General features: G+C 60.8%; 11 protein-coding genes across 11 annotated transcripts, besides 14 other annotated features; all 11 read right to left on the reverse strand.

Moving 5' to 3' along the window:
• Positions 1-388: 388 nt before the first annotated feature.
• Positions 389-417: a microsatellite.
• Positions 418-442: 25 nt separating this feature from the next.
• Tco025E_00895 (uncharacterized protein) lies at positions 443-1,546 on the reverse strand (the record flags this gene model as incomplete). The annotated part of the gene is made up of 1 exon (XM_029367834.1): positions 443-1,546. The coding sequence occupies one exon, from the start codon at positions 1,544-1,546 to the stop codon at positions 443-445; it is 1,104 nt and encodes a 367-aa protein (XP_029232019.1).
• A 402-nt stretch (positions 1,547-1,948) lies between these two features.
• Tco025E_00896 (uncharacterized protein) lies at positions 1,949-2,545 on the reverse strand (the record flags this gene model as incomplete). The annotated part of the gene is made up of 1 exon (XM_029367835.1): positions 1,949-2,545. The coding sequence occupies one exon, from the start codon at positions 2,543-2,545 to the stop codon at positions 1,949-1,951; it is 597 nt and encodes a 198-aa protein (XP_029232020.1).
• A 178-nt stretch (positions 2,546-2,723) lies between these two features.
• Positions 2,724-2,786: a sequence feature (A-rich).
• Positions 2,787-3,049: 263 nt separating this feature from the next.
• Positions 3,050-6,820, reverse strand: Tco025E_00897 (WD repeat domain 35; the record flags this gene model as incomplete). Its single annotated transcript, XM_029367836.1, has 1 exon — positions 3,050-6,820. One exon carries the CDS (start codon positions 6,818-6,820, stop codon positions 3,050-3,052), a length of 3,771 nt encoding a protein of 1,256 aa, XP_029232021.1.
• An 81-nt stretch (positions 6,821-6,901) lies between these two features.
• Positions 6,902-6,929: a microsatellite.
• A 433-nt stretch (positions 6,930-7,362) lies between these two features.
• Tco025E_00898 (pre-mRNA-processing factor SLU7) lies at positions 7,363-8,667 on the reverse strand (the record flags this gene model as incomplete). The annotated part of the gene is made up of 1 exon (XM_029367837.1): positions 7,363-8,667. The coding sequence occupies one exon, from the start codon at positions 8,665-8,667 to the stop codon at positions 7,363-7,365; it is 1,305 nt and encodes a 434-aa protein (XP_029232022.1).
• Positions 8,668-8,753: 86 nt separating this feature from the next.
• Positions 8,754-8,775: a microsatellite.
• Positions 8,776-8,921: 146 nt separating this feature from the next.
• Positions 8,922-8,958: a microsatellite.
• An 11-nt stretch (positions 8,959-8,969) lies between these two features.
• Positions 8,970-9,027: a microsatellite.
• Positions 9,028-9,484: 457 nt separating this feature from the next.
• Positions 9,485-11,029, reverse strand: Tco025E_00899 (uncharacterized protein; the record flags this gene model as incomplete). The annotated part of the gene is made up of 1 exon (XM_029367838.1): positions 9,485-11,029. One exon carries the CDS (start codon positions 11,027-11,029, stop codon positions 9,485-9,487), a length of 1,545 nt encoding a protein of 514 aa, XP_029232023.1.
• A 155-nt stretch (positions 11,030-11,184) lies between these two features.
• Positions 11,185-11,216: a microsatellite.
• Positions 11,217-11,274: 58 nt separating this feature from the next.
• On the reverse strand, positions 11,275-12,321 carry Tco025E_00900 (thiopurine S-methyltransferase; the record flags this gene model as incomplete). The annotated part of the gene is made up of 1 exon (XM_029367839.1): positions 11,275-12,321. The coding sequence occupies one exon, from the start codon at positions 12,319-12,321 to the stop codon at positions 11,275-11,277; it is 1,047 nt and encodes a 348-aa protein (XP_029232024.1).
• A 346-nt stretch (positions 12,322-12,667) lies between these two features.
• Positions 12,668-13,792, reverse strand: Tco025E_00901 (uncharacterized protein; the record flags this gene model as incomplete). Its single annotated transcript, XM_029367840.1, has 1 exon — positions 12,668-13,792. The coding sequence occupies one exon, from the start codon at positions 13,790-13,792 to the stop codon at positions 12,668-12,670; it is 1,125 nt and encodes a 374-aa protein (XP_029232025.1).
• Positions 13,793-14,216: 424 nt separating this feature from the next.
• Tco025E_00902 (uncharacterized protein) lies at positions 14,217-17,366 on the reverse strand (the record flags this gene model as incomplete). Its single annotated transcript, XM_029367841.1, has 1 exon — positions 14,217-17,366. The coding sequence occupies one exon, from the start codon at positions 17,364-17,366 to the stop codon at positions 14,217-14,219; it is 3,150 nt and encodes a 1,049-aa protein (XP_029232026.1).
• A 139-nt stretch (positions 17,367-17,505) lies between these two features.
• Positions 17,506-17,532: a microsatellite.
• Positions 17,533-17,763: 231 nt separating this feature from the next.
• Positions 17,764-17,783: a microsatellite.
• Positions 17,784-17,795: 12 nt separating this feature from the next.
• On the reverse strand, positions 17,796-20,258 carry Tco025E_00903 (putative suppressive immunomodulating factor; the record flags this gene model as incomplete). The annotated part of the gene is made up of 1 exon (XM_029367842.1): positions 17,796-20,258. The coding sequence occupies one exon, from the start codon at positions 20,256-20,258 to the stop codon at positions 17,796-17,798; it is 2,463 nt and encodes an 820-aa protein (XP_029232027.1).
• Positions 20,259-20,464: 206 nt separating this feature from the next.
• Positions 20,465-20,471: a microsatellite.
• Positions 20,472-20,508: a microsatellite.
• Positions 20,509-20,536: 28 nt separating this feature from the next.
• Positions 20,537-20,583: a microsatellite.
• A 145-nt stretch (positions 20,584-20,728) lies between these two features.
• Positions 20,729-20,789: a microsatellite.
• Positions 20,790-20,838: 49 nt separating this feature from the next.
• On the reverse strand, positions 20,839-22,104 carry Tco025E_00904 (phosphoribosylpyrophosphate synthetase; the record flags this gene model as incomplete). The annotated part of the gene is made up of 1 exon (XM_029367843.1): positions 20,839-22,104. One exon carries the CDS (start codon positions 22,102-22,104, stop codon positions 20,839-20,841), a length of 1,266 nt encoding a protein of 421 aa, XP_029232028.1.
• Positions 22,105-22,471: 367 nt separating this feature from the next.
• Positions 22,472-22,511: a microsatellite.
• Positions 22,512-22,575: 64 nt separating this feature from the next.
• Tco025E_00905 (EF-hand domain-containing family member C2) lies at positions 22,576-24,969 on the reverse strand (the record flags this gene model as incomplete). The annotated part of the gene is made up of 1 exon (XM_029367844.1): positions 22,576-24,969. The coding sequence occupies one exon, from the start codon at positions 24,967-24,969 to the stop codon at positions 22,576-22,578; it is 2,394 nt and encodes a 797-aa protein (XP_029232029.1).
• Between the last annotated feature and the right edge of the window lie 78 nt (positions 24,970-25,047).

Below are 25,047 nucleotides of genomic sequence, written 5' to 3' on the forward strand. Positions count from 1 at the left end.
CAGAAGCACCCTTGGCTGGAACGGCCTTCTTGACGGCGGGAGCAGCACTCTTCTTGGCTGCCGAAGCCTTCTGGCTCGCGGGTGCTTTCTTAGCAGCAGAAGCACCCTTGGCTGGAACGGCCTTCTTGACGGCGGCGGCGGCTTTCTTTGGGGGCATGCTTATCCTTCCTCTGGGGAACGAGGTATGCTTCGCACCGTCCACTAGAAGCGGGGAAGGCCATAAAAAAAGCAGTCATAGGAGAGAATACACGTCAATAAGACCACTAGACACACGGGAAGCGACTCCGCCCGCACGGTAGAAAAGCGGTTCCCAAATAACGATAAACACCCAGTCCCAGTCCCACCACCACCAACAGCAACCCTCCCCCGACTCCGTTCTTGGTGGTGGCTGCTGCTGCTGCTACTACTACTACTACTTGGACCAGTTTTTTTTTTTTGGATGTCAAGTAGTACGTTGGTTGAGCAACTCGGTGCGCATGGCGAGGTTCTGAGAAGAGAGTGCAAGCACTTGTCCACGCAAGTCGGATATAGCCTGTCGCAGACGGTACGTGTTGCGTCGCTCCGCGGCGAGCAGCAGGCACCACTGTTCCCTCTCCGCCAGCACCCGACGCCGCGCTTCCCGCAGCGCCTGCTCCCCTGCCGGCGCAGCAGCGGCAGTGCCGCCGCCGCCGCCGCCGCCGTGGCCGTTGTCGGTGTTGGCGGCATTGGACATCGCCGACGTGGCTGCCGGTTGCGGCCTCGGCCCCACCTCCACCGCCGCGGGTTCGGGCGGGGGAGGGCGGGGGGACACGGGCGGAGAGGCGGCGGCGACCGGGGTGTCTGCCGCGTCTTCGGCGCTGTAGTCGTTGCTGAGGCGCCGCGTGGCTTGCGACGCGCTCGATTGGGCGGTCTCCCCCCCGGACGACGAGGCCACGCCCCTGGCGGCCGCTGACGAGGGCGACGACGGTGCCGCGGCGGTCGTGGGGGCGTGCAGGAAAATGCCCCTCGCGCTGGGGGCGACAAACGGCCGCAGCACGCCGTCGCGCATCCCCGCGGCGGGCACCTCCCCGACAGCCCCCACCGACCAGTCCAACGCGTGGGAGATCCCCCGCGCAAGGCCCTTTGGCCGCTCCAGGGCATACGCCGCGCCGCTCAGCGCCTCTGCCGCCTCCACTAGGCAAAGCGCGTCACTGCCGCCACCGCCGCCCGCACCCTCACGGGAGAGGGGCTGCAGCGCCGCCACGACGCCCGCCACATCGGCGGCCGAGTTCATGAAGAAGAGCATGTCGTACTCGGACGGGATCTTCAGCCCAACTTGCGGCGCCGCACCGCGCCACACGTGCACCTCCGCCACGCTCCTCGTCGGCACGCAGCGCTGGATCACGCCATTCTCCACGCAGGAGAAGAGGTGGGTGGGGGTGATGACAAGAAAACGCTGCTGACGCTTTCCACGGCGGTTGACCTTGGCGACCTCCACAAAGTGCACAATGGGCACATTCCGCAGGCAGCGAAAGGCACGCGCCAAGGCACGTGGAAGAAGAACGAGGTCCCCAGGCGCCTCCGGCATGCCTATTTCGGGCCCCTCACACCTTGCAGCGTGAAGGTAACACACGCACACAAAGAAGGACGAGAAAAACGGAGAAGTAAACAAGCAAACAAACAATGGTGCCATAATAAATGGCACACAACAGATTCCGCCTTCTCGGTCCACCTGTGCGGAGGGGAAGCATCAGCAGAGGCCAGAGGATCTCTTGCGTGGCGTTGCTTCTCCTGCCCGACGAGTTCCTTCTCCCCCCTCCCTCGCAGCACCTTCATGTTTGTCCCTCATCTACCACCTCAGTCACACCTACACGATAGCCGCAAAAAACAACAACAACAAAATCGGAAAAAAAAAGGGGGGGGGGAAAACGGATTTACATTGTATGCCCTTTTCCAGCCCTTTGCGCTCGCCGAGACCGTTCAAATTACCTCACGTGTGCGTAGGCACCAGCGCCGCTTCCGCGGAGGGGCTAAGGTCCATGCCTTCCAGATCTTCTATTGCCATGGAAATAATTTCCTCCACGTCACGGTTAATGCGTCCGCCGTTGGGGTCCTTCACACGTCCATACTTGACGTTGAGCAATTGCATTAAAACCTCCTTGCGAAGCTGATCGGGGTCCGCGACGTAGTTTTGCAGGTAGGCCCCACTTGTGTACTTCAGCACCTGCGTGATCTCGAGCGGCACAAGCCAGTCAGCGGGGTAATAGTGCCGTGTCTGCTCCCATAAGAGGGGCAGATCATCGTGCGGCGCCTTCCCCTCGCGCAGAAGGACGACGCGTTGGTGCAGCAGCGGCCACGGCGGGCGGCGTGGGTCACTCTTACGGCGTTTTTCTGCCTCCAGCTCGTCCGGCAGCTCAAGTGGGCCGGCCTTCTTGGTTTCCTTCACACTAAACACCGACAGGAACGCGATGGAGGCGATGAAGCTGAACAGGAAGAGCGACTTGGCGGTATATGGCTCTATTGGCTGCCCTTCGGTTCCAAAGAATTGCTTGGCGCTTACAAAGCGACGTGAAGTTCGGCGCAGCATGGCGTACACCCCCGCCGGTTAGCCTCTCCCCTCCCGTGTTGCCCTTTCTACTGACTCTTACTGTTGCCGTGCCGCCGGTGCCACGGTGAGGGCCCAAAGAAACCACCCACTCTGATGCCTACGGCAGCCTGCGTGCACTGTCAAAGCAGCCCAGGATAAAACGAGAGAGGGGGGGGGGAAAGAAAAAACAAAAAACAAAAGAAAGCAATAACAACAAAAACAAGAACAACAATAAAAAAAATGTTTGAAGTGACGGCCTGCCAGGAGTCAAAAATTGAGCCGCATTTGTGTTTGAAAAAGTGATGTTTTTTTTTTCTTCTCTCTTTGTCGCTCCATCCTCTTCCTGGGCGAGGGAACTGTCACTGGGCGCTGGAGCGGCCCGCATTCACCCCTCACCCAGGCGGCGCGGCGGGGCATCTATGCCGGCGGCGGGGGGCTGCGAGTGTAGCATGGAGAATACATGCGCCACACGGAGGGCGTGGGGTTGCGCCGCTCCTGCCGGCTCTAGTCACGGGCCCGACGCTTCATCGATGTGTGGCACAGAGGGCAGTTGCGGAACCGGTCACCCTCCACGTCAATGATGCGGTGGCGGCACACCCCACACTGCCAGAAGTCCTCTGTTGTGATGCAGCGGCCGGTGAAGATGCAAATCCCAAACGGATGCTGGCAGCGTGCACACGTGGAGGCCCACTCCTTGTTGAAGGCGTCACACTTGGGGCACTTCACACGATCCGCCGAGTTGTCCTCCGGCTTATACTTCGTAAATATTTTCACCGCCAGGTCGGCAAAGCGACGGCGTGGCTCCTTCAGACTCACAGTCGGATAGGTAAACTGCGTCGCGAGCACCACTCCCTTCGCGGGGTTGGTCAGCTGCATCGACGTCGTCGTGCCACTCATCCCTGTGGAGGCTGCGGCCGCCTGTCCGGCGACGTTGGCGCTGCTCCGCTGGGCTGCGAAGCTCTTGCTGGAGACATCCAGGTCCATCGTCATGTCAATCAGCTGCAGCTGGCCGGCCAGCGCGGGGCCACCCCCATCCTGCTCATTTTGCTTCTGCGCATCCATCTGCTCCGCCGCCTCCAGGCGCGTAAACGCTTTACTACATATGCTGAAGTTCTTTGCCAGGTACGCCGTGAGAGCAATGAGGCTGTAGCTGTCCACCGGACTGATGAGGTCGTCGTACTCCATCAGCCGCATTGCCACATTCAGGGCGTAGGGCAGGTTGCGGTGCAGGATGTGCTGCTGGCAGAGCAGGAAGAAGTGAAACGCCTCGGCGCCGCGCCACGCCGCGTCCAACACCCGCTCTGACGTCGCTGCTCGCTCCTCACTCAGCAGCGCATCCACGGCAGCCGTGCCGTCGCTGCTCAGCGTCACTTTCTTCCTGCGGTGCTTCTCTATCTCTAGTGCAGAGAGCACATAAAACTTTTTGGCCCGTAGCGGGTCTGTGGCGGCGGCCCGTTGCCCGAGGCGCGCCAGCAGTCGCGCTGCCTCGTCGTGGCGGCCCGCCTTGCGGTACAACTCAATCGCCTCTGGAAGCCGCTCACTCTCAACAAGGCTCTTCGTGTGACGCGCAAGCTGCGGCAAAATATCCTTGAGCTTGTGCGCCTCCGCAATCGCCACGGCGCTATCCCACTGGTGCAGCTGCACACACCCGGCAACCGCCAACCGCGCCTCGCCTGCGGCGAGGAAGGCACGCGATGCCTCCTCCCCGAGGCCGACGGCAAGCAGCATCTCGCCAATCTTGAGAAGCAGCCCCTTGTCGTGCTCCGCGCTTGGGATAAGTTGGGCGAGGAGGTCGTAGTCCTCCAGCAGGAAGAGAATGTGGGCGAGTTTGTGCAGCTGTCGACACTGTGTGTAGTACTGAGAGGCCTTCGTCCACTTCTGTCGGTCGGCGTAGTAGTCGCCAATGTTTTCCCACGCCTGCCGCATGTGCGACTCATCCCCGCCGCCCTCCTGGACAAGCTGCACAACACGGAACCAGTCCCCCAGGCGGTAGCGGAGGTCAAGCACGAGGTCCTTGCGGTCAATCTCCTTGTAGATTCTCTCCGCCTCGTCGAAGCGGCCGTAGTAGGTGTGGATCTCCGCCCGCTGCTTCTGCGGGTCATCGAGCTTTTTCACGCGCTTCACGAACTGGATGGCCGGGTAGTCCCCGCACCGGACGACCGCCATCTCCGCGTGGTCAAAGTCCAGCTGTGCCAAGGCGTGTTCGGCGAGCAGTGCCCACAGCTTCGGGTGTGGGTGGCCCTCCACGTACATGTAGGCCTCCTTTATCGACATCGTTTCCAGCGCCTCCCGCGCCTCCCGCAACTCGCGCGTCTCAAAGTCGACGACGTGCTCCTTGCGGGGCCTCTCCGGGTCTTGCATGATCTCGTCCAGCTGCAGCACACGCACCTTGAAGGACTTGAACTTGCAGACGTAGGCGCAGGACTGGACGGGCTCCTCCGCCTCCGTGCCGCGAAATATGTACATGCGGGACTTCTCCATCACAACAAGAAGCTCCGGGTCGTCCTTCGACCAGCGCATGTTCCACACATCCTTGCGCTCAAAGTTTGGCTGCGGGGAGATTTTTTTAGGCACCAGCGAGAGCTTCGCGGGATCTATGTGGAGAAGCGTCATGGTGCCACTCACATCACACACTGAGAGTCGGGTGGAATTCGAGTTGGCCGCCATGGACTGCACGCGGAAGGGCAAAGTCATTTTGCCCACAAGCTGCAGTGGGGCAAAGCTGTACAGCTGCAGCAGCCCCGACTCACGGGCGACGAAAAGCAAGTCCTCGCTGAGGCAGAGCGAGCAGACAAGATCATTCGTGACGGCCGTGTGGCCAATCAGCGAGGGCGGGGTGTCAGGGCGAACAATGTCATCCACATGTACCACACGCTCGCGCGTGTCGTGGCGGCTCGCCTGAACAGAGATGGGGTCAAGCAAGTCCAGAGCGACGCCTGGGTCGCGGAACTGCCAGACGTAAATGTTCTCCTCGTCGGCAAGCACTATGTGCGCAGAGTTCATGCCGCAGACAAGCGGTTCCATTTCAAGCATGCGGGTCTCCAAAGGGCTGCCGATGGCGTTCAGGAGTTGTACGACGCGGTGGCGCCCGTCGCCAGAGGAGTTGACGATCACGCAGGCGTCCTTGCAGGAGTCAATGTAAAAGAGCCCACGGAAGTAGCGGATGACGCGCTCGTTGCTGCGCGTGTTCCAAAACATGACCCCCTGCTCTACACGGTCGGGCCGGTGGAAGGCGAACACCACGGTCTTGGCGAAGTATGTGTAGTTGTACGCGGGTCGCACGTTCGCAAAGTACAGCGCGGCGTCAATCGCAACACAGACGCGAAGGCCGTCGCCCTCCCACGTGACCCCGCCGCAGTGCTGCCCAGAAACGCGCAGCGTGCGCAGGTGAATCCCGTCCGTGTTGAAGAATTGCGCCACCACCATCGAGGGCGTATGCGCGGACGGCGAGGAGGTCGCCGCCGCCTCACCCAACATGGCCGCCGTCGAGGTCACGCCGCAGACGACGAAGATCGTCCCCTGCGGGTTCCAGGCGATGCTGCTGACAGGGATGCCGTTGTCGATGATGTAGGGGCGGTTGTCGCTGACGTCGTGCATCAGCTGCATCTTGCCGTTCGCGTAGCAGACGGCAAGCGTGGCGAGCGGCTCCGGGCTCTCCGCCCACGCGGGGTGCCAGGACAAGCCGGTGAGCGCCGCTTCACCCTCGACGCAGGAAACCCGCAGTCGGCACACCGCGTGGCCACCGTCGCTGTCGTTCACAAGGATCTCTCCGGTTTTGGTGCCAAAGAGGATGTAGCGGTCGTCTGGGCTCCACGCGACCTTCACGAGTTCATGTTTGATCTCGCGTCCCCAAATCCGGGCGCCGTCCGCGCCGCCGACGATGACGGCGCCGTCCGCGTAGATGATGCAGACCTTCGTGCCTTCCGTATTCCAGGAAATGTCCGACACGGTGCTTTTTCTGCGGTTGTTGATCATCTCCTCCATCCACATGCCCTTGTGCAGCGTCCACACGATGATCTGCCCGCCCTCATCGCTGGAGGTGAGCTTGCGGTACCGGTGGTTCCACGCCACAATCCGCACGTCCGCCGAGTGCCCCTCGAGCGTTTGATTCATCGAAAGAGCCCCCTTAGCCCCCGCGCTGTTGTCAATCTTCAGCACCTTCAGCAGCCCGCCCTTGCCGCCGCACGCCAGCCAGCCCTGCTCCTCATTCCACGCGATAGAAGTCACAACGGTGCTTGCCGGCACCGCAACACGTTTGCTGAAGTACACATACATCACCTCCTCTTCTTCTCTTTCCCTCCCGCCGCCTACTTGTCTCGCTCAGCACTTTTTTTTTGTTCTATTCCGGTGTATCGCTTTTTTTTTCTGTTTTTGTTTTGTTTTTGCGCTGTTCCTATTTCTTTTCTCCTCGCTTCTGCCCACCCCGACGGCTGTGCGCAAGCGCCTATAGGGATTGCGCTACTGCTCGCGTCGGTGGGGGGGGGGGTCTTGCGCTTGCTTCCCAATGTACTCGTTCAATCTCTCCTCAGCGGCGAGGCAGCTACGCCGGCGACGACGACGGAAAAGAGGGATATAAAGGGGGAGGGGAAGAGAGGAGAGCAAGAACGCGGAGAAGCAACATAAGCGCACAGCCAGAGACGCCGGCATCCCTCCACACTCCATGCGTAGAGGAACGGGGCATCGGTCCAATTACGGGAACCGTGTGGCAGGCGCAGCAGCGGCCTCACACACGGCACCCTGTGCCGCAGTAAGAACCTCCACAATACAGAAGACAAACACACAAGCAGAGGGAAAAGAATCAAAACACACATTTATACTCACGATGCTCCGCCCAAACTCTGCTCCTCTGCCTTCGCAGCTGTTGCTATTTCTCTGGGTGTTGATTGACATGCCGCTGCGTCTTTTCCAAGGCGCTTGCAGCACTTGTACCCCCATCGGAACCCATCGCGGTCAAAGTAACTGCCGTAGACGCAGGCGTGGCCGTTGCGAGTCGCAGAAAGCGTGCGGGGGAAGGGAACCGCCATTGGCGTCGACGAGGACGACGCCGGCGACGGCGCAGCAGCAGCAGCAGCAGCAGCCACACTGGCGATTGCCTTTTTCATGCGTAGCGAACTCTCCGCAGAGGCTAAGGCGGAGTCGCCGTAGAGCGATCGCACCAAGCGCTCCCGCGCCGTTTCCTCCTCCGTGCTGGCGCCGTTGTCATTGCGGTTACCCTCCTCCTTCCGCTGCTGCCCTTGTCGCTTCTGCCTCTGAAGCTGCTCATCCAGCTCAAAGTCAACGATGGACTTTGACTCACCGTTCAGAAACCGCAGCTGCATATCCAGGTAGGTGTAGTAGTCGCCCGTGCGGTAGCGCTGGAGGTCGCCCTGGAAGGTGCGGGTTGGGTCCGCCGCGTTCGGGTTCCCGCGCATGGAGCCCGTCTTTGGGTCGAAGAGCGCGCCGTCGTCGTCGAGGTTGTGGAGGTGCTTCGGCAACTCTTTGATCTCCGCCCCGCCGCCTGTCACCGCCGTCTGCGTCGCAAAGACGTCCTGCAGACGCGGGTGCTTTTTCACCGCCTCGCCGTTGGCCTCGTGCCTCCCACCTGCCCGCGCCTCTTCCGCCCCCTTATCCTCCTCCTGTGCGGCTTGCTGCAGCAGGTCAACGCCGGCACCCATGGCGTATCGTTCACGCTTCTGCGCGTAGGTTTTTTCCGTCCGCTCAACCTGCATATCGACAGCCGACACCTTGCCGCTGAACCTGGCGCCGACCCTCTTACGGGGCTTGTAGCACTCGCTTGTCTTGTGCGTGCTGGAGCCGCAGTTGCCACAGGCCCCCGCAGTGTACGCCTTTGCCTTTCCGAGCACAACGACCTTGTCGTGCTTGTCCTGAAGCCTGTCCATCGTCTCCGCGGACTTCAGGCGCTGGTGGTCGAGCGTGGGGCCGGAGGCGCCGTAGTACCACGGAGCCTGCGAGATGAGCTGCGGCACATTCGGGCTGATCTCGTTCCCCGACACCTCGTCCACGGCAAGCGGTGCGAGCCCAAACTTCCGCTTCTCCTCCAACTCGCGCTTCTGCCGCAGGCGCTGACGCACCGTCATGCCGGCCTCCTCCTCATCCACAGTGTGCTTCTTCCTGTTCAGCATGATGACCGTGGCCAAGTGCACCTGTGCGTACGTGTGTGAGGGGAAAGTGGGGAAAGGAAGAAGAGTAACAAGGCAAAAAAAAAGGAAGAGAGAGAGAGAGAGAGATAGTGGATTAATGAGAGCACGCCAAGGAGACCCCGTCGCGGGAGCCATAACACCAGCTGACAAGTAATAACGGACGGCGGCGTGTTTGTGGACACGTCTGTTCGCACTTGTGTGAATGTGTACTTTTATGGGTTCCTGAATGCGTTCGCGTGCGTGTTTCTGTGTGTGTGTATGTGCGTGTGCATGGATGGAAAATCCACAACATCGCATACATACCCACACACAGACACACAGAACACACCGATAGACACAGACGCGCCTACGCCCCACCCACTTAACATTTCCTGCCTTGTTGCACTATTGACGTGTATATGTATAAGTTTGCACGTAGCAACGGGTGAGTGGGAGAGACGGAGACTGACGAGAAGAGAGATGTTTGCCACTCCACCACAATCTTCTTTTGTTTGCTCGTTTGCTCCGTTCCCCCCCCCCCCGCCTTGACCATTCTCCCTTCTTTTGCAAAAGAAAAACGCGACGCTTCCGTCGCCTTTCCCCAATCAGGGAGGCCATCAAGGCATCTGTGAACACACACGACAAGACACGTGGAGGTGCAACAGCGAGCAGCACAGTGCTAGAGATGTGCGTGTGTGTGTTGCGCCCCCCCCCCTCCCCCCCACTCTCTCTCTCCCCACTCCACTGCACACATACATGCAGGGAAAAACGGCCGCCGGGCGCCAAAGACAGATGTGTGGGCCGCGTCAACGGCGGCGTCTCACATCTGCGGCGTGGACCCACGGGAAACGTACAGCTGGTAGAGCGGTGGGCAAAAGTTGGGGCCGTAGATGTCAAAGATCTCCTCAATCTCCTCACTGCCGGTGGGGTCGGAGAAGAAGTCCTGGTGCAGCGCAAGGCAGCGATTGAAAACGGGCGTCAAAATCTTCGGGTCTCGCACCTGAAACTTTGCGAGCGACCACAGCAGCCGGCGCGCCTCCCCCGCGTCAATTTGGCGGCAGACGTAGACGCTGCGCTCGGACAAGGCAACCGCCATGTCCTGCTGCAGAAAGTTTGTCCGCGCAAAGGCGTGGGCGGTGTTCACGAGCCCCAGGGCATCGAACTGGTCGGCGATGCTCGCGGCGTGTGAGGCGAGCCGCTTGAACAGCTCCTCGTCCTTGAGCCCAAAGTGGGCGAGGGCTGTGACCGTCTTGGAAATGTCGCGGGCGTCGTGGTCCTGCACCACCGCCAGGGCCCGCTCGGCGAGGTTGTCGAAGAGCTCCGGGTTGTTGATGCCGATGCGCTGGAAGGCGTTGAGGGTCGTGCTGATGTACTGCGCGTTGAACTCGTCGATGAGCTCCACCGCGCGGTTGGTGAGGACGCCAAAGAGCTGGTCGTAGCGGATGCCGAAGTAGGCGAAGGCCATGAACATGCTCGCCACCTGCTCCGCGTTCATCTGGTCCACGTACTCCATCGCCTTTGTGGCGAAGCGCTTGCTCAGCTTCGGGTCCTTCAGCCCAATCTTCGAGAAGGCGACGATGAGCGGGACGAGCTCGTTCACCGTGACGCGCTCCCGCAGCGACATGGCGCGGCGGGCGATGGCGCCAAAGAGGAACTTGTCGCGGTACCGCAGCCGCGAGAAGGCGTTCGCTATGATGACGAGGTGCGCCGCCTCAAACTCCCCCACACGCGCGAGCGTCTGCACGCGCTTCGACAGGAAGCCGAAGAGCTTCTCGTGGTTGATGCCGGTTTTGGAGAAGGCGCTGATGATGTTCGCGACGCCCTTGGCGTCCAGGTACTTCGCGTTGCGGGCGGCCTTCTGCGCCTGCATCTCAATCACCTCGCGCGCGTCGCGCGACTTGAGGGTGGCGCAGGCGGTCACGACGATCGGCAGCACGTCGACGGTGATGAGTTTGTCGTTCTTCAGGCAGTAGTCGATGCACTCCCGCACGAGCTTCGCGTCGCTCTCCATGCCAAAGTAAACGGCAGTGTTGAGCAGCAGCGCGACGGAGCGGGCGTCGAGGCTCTGGCCGGCGATGGAAGTGGCGAAGAGCACACGGCGGGCCTGCTGCGCGAGCATCGGGTTGCCGCCCCGCTCCTGATGCAGCTTTTTCATCTGCAGCGCCTCCACCGCTATGTTGCGCGCGGAAAGCTGCGAGCCGCCCTGCGGATCACTCGGCAGCGACAACTCCCCGCCGTGAATCGTGCCAATCAGCGAGTTGCCCTGATGGCGCACGCCGAAGAGCAAGGCAGAGGCGGCGGCGGCGGCGGCGGCAGCGGCACGTTGCTGCTGAAGCTGCAGGCAAGGCCGCAGTACGCAACGCATCCTCCTAAACCTAACGGTGTCGTGTTTCGCTTCTACTTGCGCCGTCACGGAAAGACACGTAGTAAAGAAAAATGCGCAACAAAGACAATGGGGCGGTCGAGCAACAGATGCCGCGAAATGCCACACAGGCAAGCAGGGAATGGCGGGTGCATCCATGTGTGTGTGTGTGTGTGTGTGTGCGTGTGTGACGCGTGGACGCTAGCCGCGTCCTAAAGGACGCCTGTGGCGACGGGGGCACCATCGCTTCATGGGGGCGTCACTGCCGCCGCATCGACGGCCTTCGCCCGAAACACCGCGCAGTGAAACGGTGTAACGTACAACTCCTTCGGTATCCGCTGCAGAATGCGGTTTTCCCGGCTCAGCTTGGTCATGGCGTCGTTCGTTTCCTCGCAGCGCACCATGAAGCCGTCGCTTTCGGGGAAGAGATGCTGCAGCTCTCGCCGCGACAGCGCGAAGGGGGGCCCACGCACCGTGTTGCCGCGCACGCGTCCGGTGCGGAAGACACCCTCCACGTACATCACCCCGTCCTCCGCGAGTGCCTGCTTGAGCAGGTAGGCGTAGTCCTCGCGCTGCTCGCAGTTCAGCGAGGTCATCGCCTGCCGCTCGTAGATGACGTCAAACTTCACGCCCCGCAGTGGGCCCGTCCAGAGCTCCGGGGCGAATATGTCGCGCCAGTGCAGATGCACTCGGTCGTAGGCGTCGTGCGGGAGGGCCCGCTCGGCGCGCTCCACGCAGGCCCGCATCGCCGTCTCCGACGCGTCCACGGCGTCCACCTCGAACCCGCGCCCCGCCAGCTCCGGCACGATCGGCGAGTCGCCGCAGAGCGGCACGAGCGCGCGCGGCCGCCGCCCCGCCCCTCGCCCCTTCTTGAAGGCGTCGCCGTCGTACATGTCCCGCCCGGTCGCGGCCCGCACGAAGTCAAATGGGCCGCGGTAAAACTCGCCCGTCGACTCCCCAGCCCGCCAGAGCGGGTTGCCCTTGCGCCACTCGTTCTCCCACCACGCCGGGGAGGTGTGCGGCATCGCGGACGGCGACACCGGCACGAACTTGTACCCGAGCATCTCGCGGTACTCATCGACGAGCCACGGGCCAATGAAGACGGCCGCGCCCAGCAGAATGCCGCCCACCGCGACCCAGGCCTGCAGACGGCTGGCGGTGACGGCGCGCGGCAGCCAGCCGCGACTTTTTCCGTCGCCACGATTTCTGCGGAAGCGGCTGAGGATGATCTGGCTCTCAAGCTCTTCACCGGACGGAACCCGGAAGCCGGCGCGGTGCAACGAACACCGCCGCATTCGCACCCCCTTCTAACAGTTTACCCGCCCACTACTAAATTCTCACCACTACGACTGCCGGCTCGCACCTGCCCTCTGCCGGCGCGTCGTGGCAGCACCCCGAGTTGCGTAAGAAAGTAAAACATAAAATGAGAAAGAGTGCGCGTATACGCATACATTATGCATGCATATATATCCATATGCGTACAAACACGCCGGGGGAGGGAATGCGGGGTCTGCTGCGTGTCAACTCCACCGCCACCTTGCAGTGTTTGGTGCTTTTGTTACTTTTTTTTGTATTATTTTGTGTTCCATTTTTGTTTTCGTTTTTTTTTAAATGTCTATAGTCTCCCCCCGCGCGTCAGCGTTAACGGAGCGCGGCGGGGCACTGCGCCAGCGCGAGCAGCACGTACACGTTGGCGTGGAGCTCATGGATCGCCTTTGCGAGTCTCACGGCGATCCTGCCGTCCTCCTGATGAAGCGTCTGCTGGTAGACGCATGCTGTGTAGTCGTACGTGACGACAAGGTCCCGCAGTGCGGCCGCCATGCCGGGCGCCTCCACTACCTCCAACGCATCCCTCTCGTCCTCGGCAATGGGCCACGCCTCGCCCTCACGCAACTTGCCACCCAAGCACGGGTGAACACGCAACAGGCACTGCTTGAACTCTGCCAGCGCGGTGGGAAGGGCGTGCTCAATGCTGCGGCGGTTGCTCAGCGTCGTGAGGGTTGAAAGCATGCTGCGGTCGGCGCGCAGCACAATGCCACGCAGCATCGCGAGGGCCTCCCGAACGCCCTCGTGCTCTTGGCGAATGGCGAGGGAGGAGCACAGGCGCGACGACGGGGACGGTGGCGGGGTGAGTCCGACGGCAGAAACTCCGTCCAGCGCGGCCGAAGTGGCGTTGGACGCCGCCGCCACAGAAAGCGACGGCGACAATGGCGGCGGCACACGCTTGAACGTCTTCGGGCCGCGCAGCTCAACACCGGTGTGAAGTTTGATGAACGGGCGCGTCGTCAGCTTTGGTCGGGCCGCGGTGGGCTGCGTGGACAGCGACGGCGACGACAGCCGCTGGGACCCGCCCCGCGGCGCGGAGGGCCACAGCCGCCGGGCGGCGCTGGCGGAGGCTCGGCCACCCCCAAACCCCGCGCGCAACGGCGCGGACGACACACGCGGCCCGGGCGACTCCACTTGCGCGGAGGCGGCGGGAAGGCACGGCGACGGCGAAGACGCCACCCGCCGCCGCCGCTGCTGCTTGAATCCCGCTTCTCCCGGCTGTATTGCAGCCGCCGCAGTGGCCGTGGGGAGGGAGCCATCGCGTCTTTTCGTGGAACCGCGGCGCTGCAGGGCCTCGCTGCCGCCCCGCACGCTCAGGAGCAGACGGCGCAGGCGCAGCACCTCGCCCTTCAGCTCAATGACTTTCTTCAGGCGAAACTCCGCGAGGCGGTTGGCGCCGTTCAGCTCCTGGCGCAGCGCCTCGTCGCCGCCGCCATCCATGTGCCCAACGCCCACAACGCCCAACACACGGAGAAAGAGAGGGAGACTTCAAACTGCGGACGGCGGCACCGACGCAGCCTAAAGTGGGAAAGACCGTAGTTGGCGAGGCGGGGGCCGCACTCAAGGAGGGAAAGGGGAGCGAAGGGGCAGAGGAGGAAAAAAAAGGAGATATATATATATATATTCATGAAAACAAAAGCAAGAAGAAAAAAAAAACAGATGCATGCAGCAGTTTCCCTCCGACAAACAGAAGGATGCAGCGAGGGAGGGAAGAGGAAGCAGACAACCAAAGAATGCAAAGGGTTCGTACAGAAGAGTAACTGGTACAAAAAAAACCACACAGACACGGCGAAAACTCGGTGGAGCGGACATGCAGGCGTCAGCCACATGAAGAATTAAGAAGCAGTGGGGAGGGGGGATTGTGTCAAGCCGCCTGTAGGAGGGAGGACACCTCGGCTCGTGTGACGGTCATTTCCATCCCGGCGTACATGGGCCAGCGAAGCAGCGCGTCCAAGAAGTCAATCTTCTGCAGGAGCAATGTGGAGAAGTGCTGCCAGAGACGCTGCAGAAGTGTGCAATGAAACGAGCTTTCTTCCTTTCGATCCGTCGCATCGCGGAGGAAGTGCTTTTTCATGCGGCGAGAGCTGGACGGAATGCCGCCACGCACCTCTCGCGGCAGGCAATGCAGGACGCGGCGGACGGCCTCGACGGAGAGCGCGTTGTGGTGCCGCAGCTCCTCGCGTGAATGGATCTGGGCAAGGTCCTCGGCCACAAGCGCAAAGGTGCCGAACTCAGGGAAGTCCTTCACAAGAAGGATGCGTGTGAGGTAGACCTCCTCGTAGTGGTCCCGCAGCGTCCGAGAGGAGGCACACCGCTCCCGCAGCAGCTCCACGGCGTAGGCGGTCTCCGGCAGAGAAGCGTAGAAGGCGCAGAAAAAGGCATGGTGGCGGTACTGCTGAATGATACCACGCTTGACAGAGTTGTTGTCCAGCCCGTCAAGCCACTTCGCCGCCCGCTTTTCAATGGTCTCTATAAAACTGAGCTTCGCGTCCCTGCGCGCCTCGGCGCCGCCAAAGTTCGTAGTGTAGTCGAGGGCCTCAAACGCCTGGTCGACAAAACTCAAAGCAATCGTCGCGTACTTCCCGCGGTTGCAGACGGCGGGCGGCAGTGCGTTGTGTACCGCCTCCATGCGCTGCACGAATGCCGGCAGCTTTGTGAAGCAGCTCAGCATCCCGCCCGGGTGCACGAAGTAGCGCCTGCGACAGGCGGCAATGGAGGCGGTTTGCTCCGCGATGCTCCGTGAGATGGTGGCCGCCACCACCCGCTCCAGCGCCCGAAGTAGCATCTGACAAAAGACGCTTTCCGCGGTGGGGGTGCCCCCACGGCGGTACGCCTGCAGCATGACCATCACCGGCACGGCGTACAGTCGATCACACTTCTCCCCGCAGAACTCCAGAAGCCCCACGAGTTGCCTTAGTAAGTAGCACGGTGGTTGCGCCTGTGCGGCGCTGTTTCCGCCGCTGCCGTCGTCGTCTGCCTCGGCGAAGGAAAGCTTGCTGCTAAGCAAATCCGCCTCGCTGCCCTGCTGCCGAGCGGAGGCGCTCGCCGGGCCGGGGGGGAACTGCACCAGCTTGTCGCCACCAAACAGCTCCAGCAGGGAGTCGTTCAAGAGCCTCGCGGCGTCCTCCGCGTAGGCCGTCAGGGCGCCCTCGTCGAAGGGTCTCGGCAGGTCACCCGCCTCATCGGCCGCTGCGGCCCTCGCAACAACACCGAAGCACTGCTGCAGTGTCTCCTCCTCCTGCAGGACAACACCAAAGGTCGTCTCAAGCACCATGGCAAGCGCCAAATCGGGGCGCAGCCTGTCGTCGGAGGCGCCCGCCCATCCAGAGGCCAAGGATGGGGCAGACGCGCGGGCAGCGGAGACTGAAGCCGCACGAATGTCCGCCACATCGTAAAGCCGCAAACCCGCGTCGCGAGCCGTGGGCAAGTCGACAGATAGTTTCCCCTCTTCCCCCTTCCCTCCCCCGCCGACACCGTTTGGGGTGCGTAACAAACTTGCGACGGGGGTTGAGGCCACGCTGCTGCCCGTGCCCCACATTCGCCGCGGCGTCTCTCCAGCTTCTGTCGTCTCCATGCGGATGGCGAGGGCGTCATCGGGAGAATCCCGCACACCAAGAAGAAACGGGCCGCGGTGACCGACCTTTTTTACATGGGACCGCACGTACTTGAAAAATTTGTGCATTTCCAGGGCGTAAATGCGTTGCATGCTCACCCGGTATCGGCGGAGCACGGCGATGTAGCCCTCCAAGTCAATGTACACCAGCGCCGTGATTACGTCACGGATGCTTGCTAGTTGTGTCATGAGCTCCGAGTGTATTCGCCACACGAGCCGTCCCTTACCGCTATACCGTGTGCGGTCGGCGAGGTACGCTGCCTCGTACTTGCTGATTGTCGCCAGGATGTACGCCTTGGAGCAGCGAGCAATCATGCGACGCTGCTCCATGAAAAAGGCGCGACGCTCCGCCACGGCTGTGATGGGGTAATCCGTCCCAAGCTTTTTGTTCTGCAGCAGTGAACGCATGTGCTTCATCGCAACCGAGAGCACCTGTGCATTGTCACCCTCCGCGAAGAAGCTCACCAGGTCCTCGTCTCGTGTGCTTTGAAGTCGCGCCAGCAGCGTGCTCGTCTGCGGCGGGAGGCTGAGTTGGCTGCATAGCGCCTCAAGGTGTTCGTGCAGCTTCCGCAGATTCCGCTGTTTGCGTTGCAGCGTGTTGCTCTGGTGCTCAATGCGCTGCAGTTGTTCCTTCTTTGAGAGTATTTGCCGCGAGTACTGCCCAATGCGTCCCTCAAGCTCCTCCACGTCAAGCACCAGTGCCGTGATGCGCGAGCGCACCGCCTCCCACGCGCCGACGGACTTCAGCAGCACCTCCACCGACGACAACTCCGCCTCCTTCTGCCGCGTTGAGAGCAGCTTCTCCGCGCTTCGGATGTCGTCAAAGCCGTGCCGGCCAATAAACTGCTGCAGCCGCCGCTCGTCCTCGGCGGTGAGGGCCCGGCGCTTCTCCCGCCGCAGACTCTTCACACGCGCCGCAGCGTCCGCCTCCACCTCGGCGCCCAGCGCATCTGTCAACAAGACCTGCACGTCCCGCGAGACGGTGGTCACGTGTGGCTGCAGGTCCCGCTGCACCTTGTGCACCGCCGCGACGAACATCTCGCGCTGAATGTGCGACTCAAAGGCGACGGAGATCATGCCACTTCCGCCAAAGTTGAAGGTCGCGTCAAAGCTGCCGTCGTGGCTCACGTCCACGAGGCGTGCCACGACAAACACCTCCTTCACCTTGGCCACGCGCCCGGATTCCACCCGCACAACGTTCAGCGTCGTCTGCGACATGGACGACGGCGCCGACGACGAGGAGGCGAAAGGGCGGCAGAGCGCCAGCAGACGCGCCTTCGACCCCTTGCTGGACGTCCCGCGCCCAATAACGACGACGCTCTCGCATGTCAGCACCTCCTCGTGGCGCTGCCGGAACACAAGCTCCACGAGCGACCGCGCCTCATCCCCCATCGCGGCCATTTGCTCGCTAGTGGTTGGTTTTTGCTCCCTCGCCCCACTCTGTACAGTCCGTCTACCCTCGTTGTCCCGGCCTTCACCCTTCCCCCTTGCTGCTGTTCCGCGAACGGGCAGCGGTGAGGAGCTCACAAAAAAAAAGGACCAACAACAACAACAACAACAACAACAAAGCTCCGGACAGAAACAAAAGATGGAAAGAGGATGTCATAGTACAGTGTTCTGTTCTTCGTTGCTTATCCCTCCACACTAGCATTTTAGGGGTATGTGTGTGGGGGGAGGAAAGCATCATGCGTTCAGACCCACACTTTCACTCAGACAAGGCAAGGAAGAAAAGGGGACGCCTCTATGGAATACGTGTATGTCGGTGCAAGTATCTAGTTACATATACCTACACAGCGGGATATATATATATATATATATCTTTTGCACCTGTCACAGCACCGAGGGTGTGGGTGGCAGCGGCATGGGAAGAAAAAGCATGTTGGGCACGGCTGGCTGTACGCGGGTCTCTTGAAAAAGCACCGTGCCGCTTGGATCCGCTGGGCCAAACAACAGGCTGTCGCACAAGTGCTGCCGAATGTCTGGGCCACCGCGACGACGCTCCTCCTCAAGTGCCTTGTCCTTCCGCCGGGTAAAGTTCTGAAAGGTGGCGTTCATAAGATCATCTATGATGGCCTGTTGCTGTCGCTGCTTCCTGGGCTTATCGTCACCCTCCGCATTCTCCACGTTTTCGTTGGGGCGGTCCTGCAGTCGGGGCTCTGCCGCGGCGAACACCTGCGCGTGCAGCCCGTGCACAGGGAGCTTGACGGGATAGCGGTACTTCAGCGCTTCCGCCTGGAAGGAATGCGCGTTGGCGTACTCCGCGTAGTCGAACCTCGCCTCCTCCAAGGCCTGCCGGTGGTTCACCAGCACCGTTGAGCTCTGGCTCTCCGGCAGCGGCAGCGCCGCATCGGCGTGGCTGTTCTCAACGAAGTGGCGCGCCTTCCTCGGGTCCATGCGTTTGCCTGCACGCAGCCCAGTAATGACTGCGGGCGGGCCCAACTCGGTCCTGCGCAGCACGCTCTGCAGGGCGCGAGAGCAGGCGGACGACACGGAGGCAGACGGGAGTGGAGCGTCGTTCGAGGCGGGGGCAGCGACAATCACTCCATCCTCGCGCTGCGGCTGCGCCTCCTCGCGACGAGCAGCCTGAGCCGCGTTGGACGTCGTAGGGGGCTCCAAGACATGCGAAGGGGAGTGTGGGCCCACCTCGGGACACGTGTTCGGCGGGGCCAAGCTAACACTCCGAAGCGTATCCGCAGCCCCAATTGTGCCGGCCACGATACTAATGCTGCTGGGCTGGAATGAGTGCTCAGAGCCTCTGCCAGCGTTGCCACCACCAACGCCCTCGCTGCTGTCCACGTCGTCGTCCCTCACGTCATTGGTGACACCAACCGTGGCCGCTAGCGACTGTAACGGGCCCGCGGCATGCACAGCCACCAGATTGTCCTCCTGCACCGCCTTACCCTGCGCCACCCAGGCAGCATCCGTGCCACCAGCGCCGCTGCTGGGGCCGCAGGGGATCGTCGTGCCAGTGCCGGCATTCGGTCTCACTGGCAAGGCGGCGGCCCCCTGGCTGCTTACGTCCGCCGCGCCGCTCTCCAGCCGCACCGAGTGACACGACACGGACAGCGACGCAGAGGCGGTGGAGGAGGCCTCGTCGCCCATCTCCACCACAATCTCCTCCCCATCACTCATCCCCACGCGGCCAACAGACGCCGGCGTCCGCCTGGGGTCAGGTGGCTGCATGTGCGGCTGCGGCACAAACAGGTTTTCTGCCTCTGCCTCTTCTTCTTCTTCCTCCTCCTCCGCCACCCCATCGCCCTCGCGCGGCAGAAGATCGTGGACGGCCCACTTCCACACATCACCTGCGGACGTCACCACCACCAGTTCCCCGTTCGTAAATAGTTGAATGCCAACGACAGAAAAGCCAACGTCAAAGCGCACGCGCTCCACAACCTCGCCGGATGCTGCCTCCATTTCCAGAAGAATCACCACACCAGAGGCCGTCCCCAGCGCCATAAGCTCCGCGCAGCAACTCGCGCAGCTGATCCGCACGTCAAGGCGCAGCACAGCGGTACAGCTCCACGCAGGTTTGGCGAGCGTCGCGGCAGTCGAAGCCTCCACCACAAGTGGCGGTGGAGAGTACACAGAGAGAACCTCGGGCAGGAACAGCACCGTAAGGGCGTAACTCACCTGCGAAGCGGCGGCGGGCTGAAGTGCAACCGCGGGCGCTGGCTCGTGGGGCAGCGCAGCCACAATTTCACCCGACTCCAGCGCCAGAACATAGAAGTAGTAGTCCGCCGACGAGCAGAAGACATAGTCGCGCTGCACAGAGAGGCGGAGGACAGTGTCCGAGAATACCGGCCGGCGCCACAACAACGTTGCCCCCGCCGCATCACATGGAGCCCGCCAAAGCGCCACCTGTCCACATCCCTCACCACATACCATATAGTCGCCGTCGCAGAAAACAACACTGGGTCGACTGTGAAATCTCGCAAGGACCTCCACTGTGCCTTGTTCCATGTCCGCCAGAAGCAACTCATTTGAGTATGCGAGAGAATAGAGCAGGTGATGTCTGCCGTGCGCGGCATAGAGGGCCGGCACGAGGGAGAAGCACCGCAGCAGTGACTCTAGCGGCGTCTCGCCCAAATGGCTGAGAAAAAGGCGAAACGCGCCGGTGTCAATGTTGATAAGCTCCACAAACCCGCCCTTTGTCGTCACGGCGATGCAGTCGTGCAGAATGGAACTTGCGGACACCCGCACCACGTCGTGGCGGCAGCGCTCAAACCGCTCCAGCAGGGGCTGGTCCTCCCGCTCAAGGGTGTCCAACTCGCGCAGCGTCACCACCGAGGACATTGCAGCCCCCCTCTTCCCTCTCACCGGGCCACTACGACAACGAGTGTCAGGTTTGGCCCAAGTGGCAAGGGCACCGCAACCCCCCAGAAACGAAGGACAAAAAAGAAGAAAAGAAAAAGGAAAAAAAAAGAGGAAGAAAATGAAGAGACACGGCTCCGCCGCTGTGGAAAGGCCCACAAAAACCTCGGAAAGGAAAAAAGTCAATCGTTTGCTTGTGTATTTGTTTTTTTTCTGTGTGTGTATGTGTGTGGATTTGTCATTTTTAAACTATTTTGGGGACAAAAAAAACAACAACAACAACAAAAACACAAACACAAGAAGAACACAGTGCTTTACGTAGGACTAATACAGTCGGGGTTACTTTTATAAATGCGGGTAAGCAGTTATTGCAATCCCCCCATCAACAACACATATTGCTGTTGTGGTTGTTGTCGCTTTTCATTTTAGTTTGTATACGCGCCAGAGTCGTCTTTCTTTTTTTTTTTTCTTCGTCTCTTTTTTTGTTCTTTCTTTCTTGTTTTTTTTTTTTTTCACTCGTCGCCTCTCTCGCCCGCGCGACTTTTTGAGGCGAGAAGCCGCCTCAGTGGACTTCCTGCGCCTCAGGCGCGCAGGACACCTTTTTTTCCCGCGAGTGAAGGGGGGGCATGTCAAAGAGAGAGCTGATCCCCTCGTCGCGCGTGTGCAGGTCGATGACGGTGGCGAGAAGGGGGGCGATGGTGAGGACCTTCAGCTTGGGAATCAGGCGAAGGTGCTCCTCCTGCGGAATGGAGTCGGACACAACAATCTCACTAAGGGTCTCGCAGTCGTTGATGCGCTGGGCGCACGGCGGGGTCAAAATGCCGTGGGTAAAGCAAGCAGTTATCTTCGTTGCGCCCATTTCGCTGAGAAGCTCGCACGCGCGCTCGATTATGTGGCCCGTGTCGCATATGCCCCCCAGCACAACGCAGATGCGGCCCTTGACATCACCAACGGGCTGCAACGTTTCGACGCCGGAGGCGCTGTACCGCTTCAAGATGGTTACAATGCAATCAATGTTGAGGATGTCGGCCAGCCTTCGCGCCCGCGCTATGCCGCCGGAACCAACCGAAACAATGGCCATGTTGCCTGGGTCAAACCAAGACTGGCTACACAGGTACTTTGCAAACTCGGGGTTCATCTGCAGGTTGTCGAGTGGGGTGTTTTCAAAGAAGCCTTGAATCTGCCCAGAGTGGAGATCCAGTGTCGTGATGCGGTCGGCGCCCGCCTGTGTCAACATCTCCGCAAGGGCGGAGGAAGACACGGTGCTGCGTACGCTTTGCTTGCTGTCCTGCCGGGAGTAGGCGAGGTACGGAATCACCGCAGTGACTCGCCTGGCATTGCTCAGACGCATCTTTCGAATTAGGAAAAGCAGCTCCATGAAAGCCGTGTTCACGTCAATCACTTCATTTCCTGTCGTGCTTTGAATGATATAGACATCGGCGCCAAGAACACTCTCATCAATGCGCACGTTCACCTCGCCATTGGCGTGCTGCCCCACCAGGGTTTGGTGAGTTGGGAGTCCCAGCAGCATCGACACCGCCTCCGCGAGGGGACGATTCCCGTTCCCGGAAACGATGCACGGAGGCGGGATATCTTTGCCGTGGCGTGGGGAAACAGTTCCCTGCATCGGATGCACCGCCGCCATGGACTCACCCGGGGCGTAGTAGAAGGCGCTCTTTATCCGCACCAACTGCTTGTGCAACGCCAGGTGCTGGTCCGCGAGAGACGCAGAAGGGCTCCGCGTCTCTCCCTGCGCCTCCTCCTCAGGCGTGCCGGCGGGAATCATAAACTTGTGCATGGCGCCAACTGCCCGCTGCGGCTGCTGCATGCCCGTACCCCAACACCTCAGTTCTGAAGAACACAACGCACTTGCCGTATCCGTCGATGTATGCCTCCGCACGTCTTCCGCTTTGCTTTAATCTGTTGTTGTGCTCTTCGCAACTCAGAGACAAGAAGAAGGAAAAGCAGCAAAGAAGACACACTCCCCTCGCGGTGAAAAGGCGGGGGACAGCCCATAGGACGCAACACATCTCAGCTGCACGCATGCGCGTGTCCGCTCGATCGCAATCTTGCCTTCCTTGTTGTTCGTCATGTACATCTAGGTGCCTGCTGTAGCTCTACATTGGGGACGCACTACTCTCATGACCCACTCACCGGTAATGCGTGCATCAGTCGCTCATGCATTCACATACAACATATATATATATACACATATGTATATATATATATATGTATTTCTTTTTTTTGTTCATGCTTTCATTGGTTTCAAGTAAAGGAAACAGATCGTTTTTGTGTTGCCTCATCCCACCGGTGGCGGCGACTGTCGTTGTTTTAGTTGCTGTTGCTGCTGCTGCATCTCTGGCAGCATGAGCAACTTACTCATCTCGTGGTACTTCTTCTGGAACGCCTTGAGGTCCAAGGCATGCTCGAGGCTCACGTCGCGGGTGTTGCGGTACTCCGCCGGCGGTAACCCTGGGAAGAAGAACGCGAGCAGTGCATCCATTTCCCGCGGCGCAGGGTTGCCGCCCAGAACTTCCTCAATGCAACGGCGCAGCTGCACCGGCGTTACCGAGGTGTCGCGATTCGGGTTTGTCAGGGTGTAGATGTCCGCCCGGCGCTGCGTGTATGCCCGCGGCATCGTCGAGGCAAGGCGAAACATCTGCAGGCTGTTGAGGCACCGCGCCTCGAGCCTCTCGCAGAGCTGACGTAGCGCCTTCCTTACAACCGCGCGCTGATCGACGTCAATGGGCTCGTGCTTCTGCTGGCCATTGTCCGCCGCCGTCTCAGACATCCACCGCAGAAGGTCATCCATCGTCAGGTAGCCCGTCTCTGGAAACGGGGCGAGATGGTCAAAGAGCGCCTGCCCGTCCACGCGGCGCTCCGTGATCTGCAGCTCCTGCAGGTGATTGACAAACTCCGTCACACTCACCACCCCGTCCTTGTCGCGGTCAAACCCCAGAAAGGCGTCCCTGCAGGTGTGGAAGCGTGTACTCAGGTACAGTCGGAAGGCGGAGATGAGCAGCTGTAGCTGCTCCTCATTCATCACTGGCTCGTTCTTCCCCGCCAAGTAGTTCACAGTGTGCTCGTCCATGTTCACTACCTCGAACTTGTGTCCGTTCACCACGATGACGGCGCCAACAGGGAAGTCAGGGACGGTGTAGTACGCCCCAGCGGCACCGTCCGGCTTTGGTAGGCGCTTTCGACTGCAGAAGCAACCACCCAGGAAGCCGGAGTTTCGCACAGGGGTCTCACGCACCATAGACTCCTCGGTCTCTGTGTAATACGTGAGCGTGAAACGCCGCTGACGCTCAACGGCGGGACACGGCGGCGCAAGACGCAAGAGAAAGCGCAGCACATCCTTAGTTTTGCGCGCCGTCCGCTTCTCCAAGGCAGCCTCGTCTTTTCCAGTAGGAGCTACGGAGGCCGGCGTGGCAGTGAGCCGAAATGCAGTGACCTTCGAGTCCGGAGAGAGTCCGTACTGGCTACGGCAATCCACCGCGTCGGAGAGTTTGACGCCATATGTCTCCAAATAGTACGCGCGTGTGAAATCGTCGCAGTCGTACAAAAACACACGGCGACCAAGCACGTTGATGGTGACGCCAACACCGAGGTCCGTTGCCGTGTAGTGCCCCTCGGGCCCAACGTACGGCTCCCGCATGCCGTTGACGCGGTGGGCAAACGTCAGCTCGTTGGCCCTCGCGATGGATCCCTCCCTCGGCACCCACCCGCGCGAGAGAAAGAGGGACGGGGTGGCCTCGTTGGACGTGGGCCGCTCCACCACCGCGATGGAGTCGTCCTCCACAAAGTACAACACCTCAAGCTTCCTGACGATGCCCCCCGCCACCTTGTTGCGTTCGTCCAGGAGGGCGTAGAAGCGCAACACTTTCCCACTGTCCTGCACAAAGCGTGCCGCCCGCACCGCCTCCTCCCCGTGGAAGTCCTGTGAAAGAATACCAAACTTACCAGACAGCATCCGTTCCTGGTGTCGTTTCCAGTCACTCATAAAGGAGGAATCTGGACACGTTACAGGGGAGGCAACGTTCACGCCAAGGGCAGTGAGGAACTCGCGTGTGAACGGGTCACAGTCATACAAGAAAAATTCTACGGCATTAATGCGCACAGGTCGACCTACGTTGAAGTGGTTAAGAGAGAGAAACTCTTCGTCAGGAAATTCCTCCCGCTGTCGTGGGTCGGCACGCACTGGCTGGCGCTTAAGAAAGGTTCCCCCACGCAGTCCACTGTTTGGAATGCATGGCTCTTGTATCAAGACTGTGTCATCCTCTGGAAAGAAATCTATGACGACGCGGCGGTGCCAATACTCTTCTGTGCACCCCTCCGGGGCTTTCTCCGTGAAAAAGGCGTAGAAGCGAAGCACCTTGTCGGCGAGCGTCGTGTACTGCGCACGCCGATCAGCCTCAATGCCGCCTGCTCTCCTTGTCGATAGGGCATGCATAAGCTGCTGCGCCGTCAGCCCCAGCCCCTCTGGAGGGGTGTGGTCGTAGACCCCCTTTGGCAAAAATGCCCGCTTCCCACGGAACTCGGCCTCCAACTGCTGCGGCTTGTCCTGCACCTTGCGGAATGCCTGGTCAAGCCAATTGTGACCCACGCGCGGCGGCAGCAGCTTCGGGTCGAGGGTGCGAATGTACTCCGTGGGCACTTCATGCCCGAGAGCCAGCGGCCTCGGGGAGGTCATCTGCAGTTACTTCCGCATAGCACAGATGCAAGTCAGGTGCATGTGTGTGTGCGTGTGTGCGGGGAAAAAAGAGCCAGA

Source organism: Trypanosoma conorhini (genome assembly GCF_003719485.1).
Source record: "Trypanosoma conorhini strain 025E chromosome Unknown Tco_14.4_contig_00025, whole genome shotgun sequence".
Classification (NCBI taxonomy): domain Eukaryota; phylum Euglenozoa; class Kinetoplastea; order Trypanosomatida; family Trypanosomatidae; genus Trypanosoma; species Trypanosoma conorhini.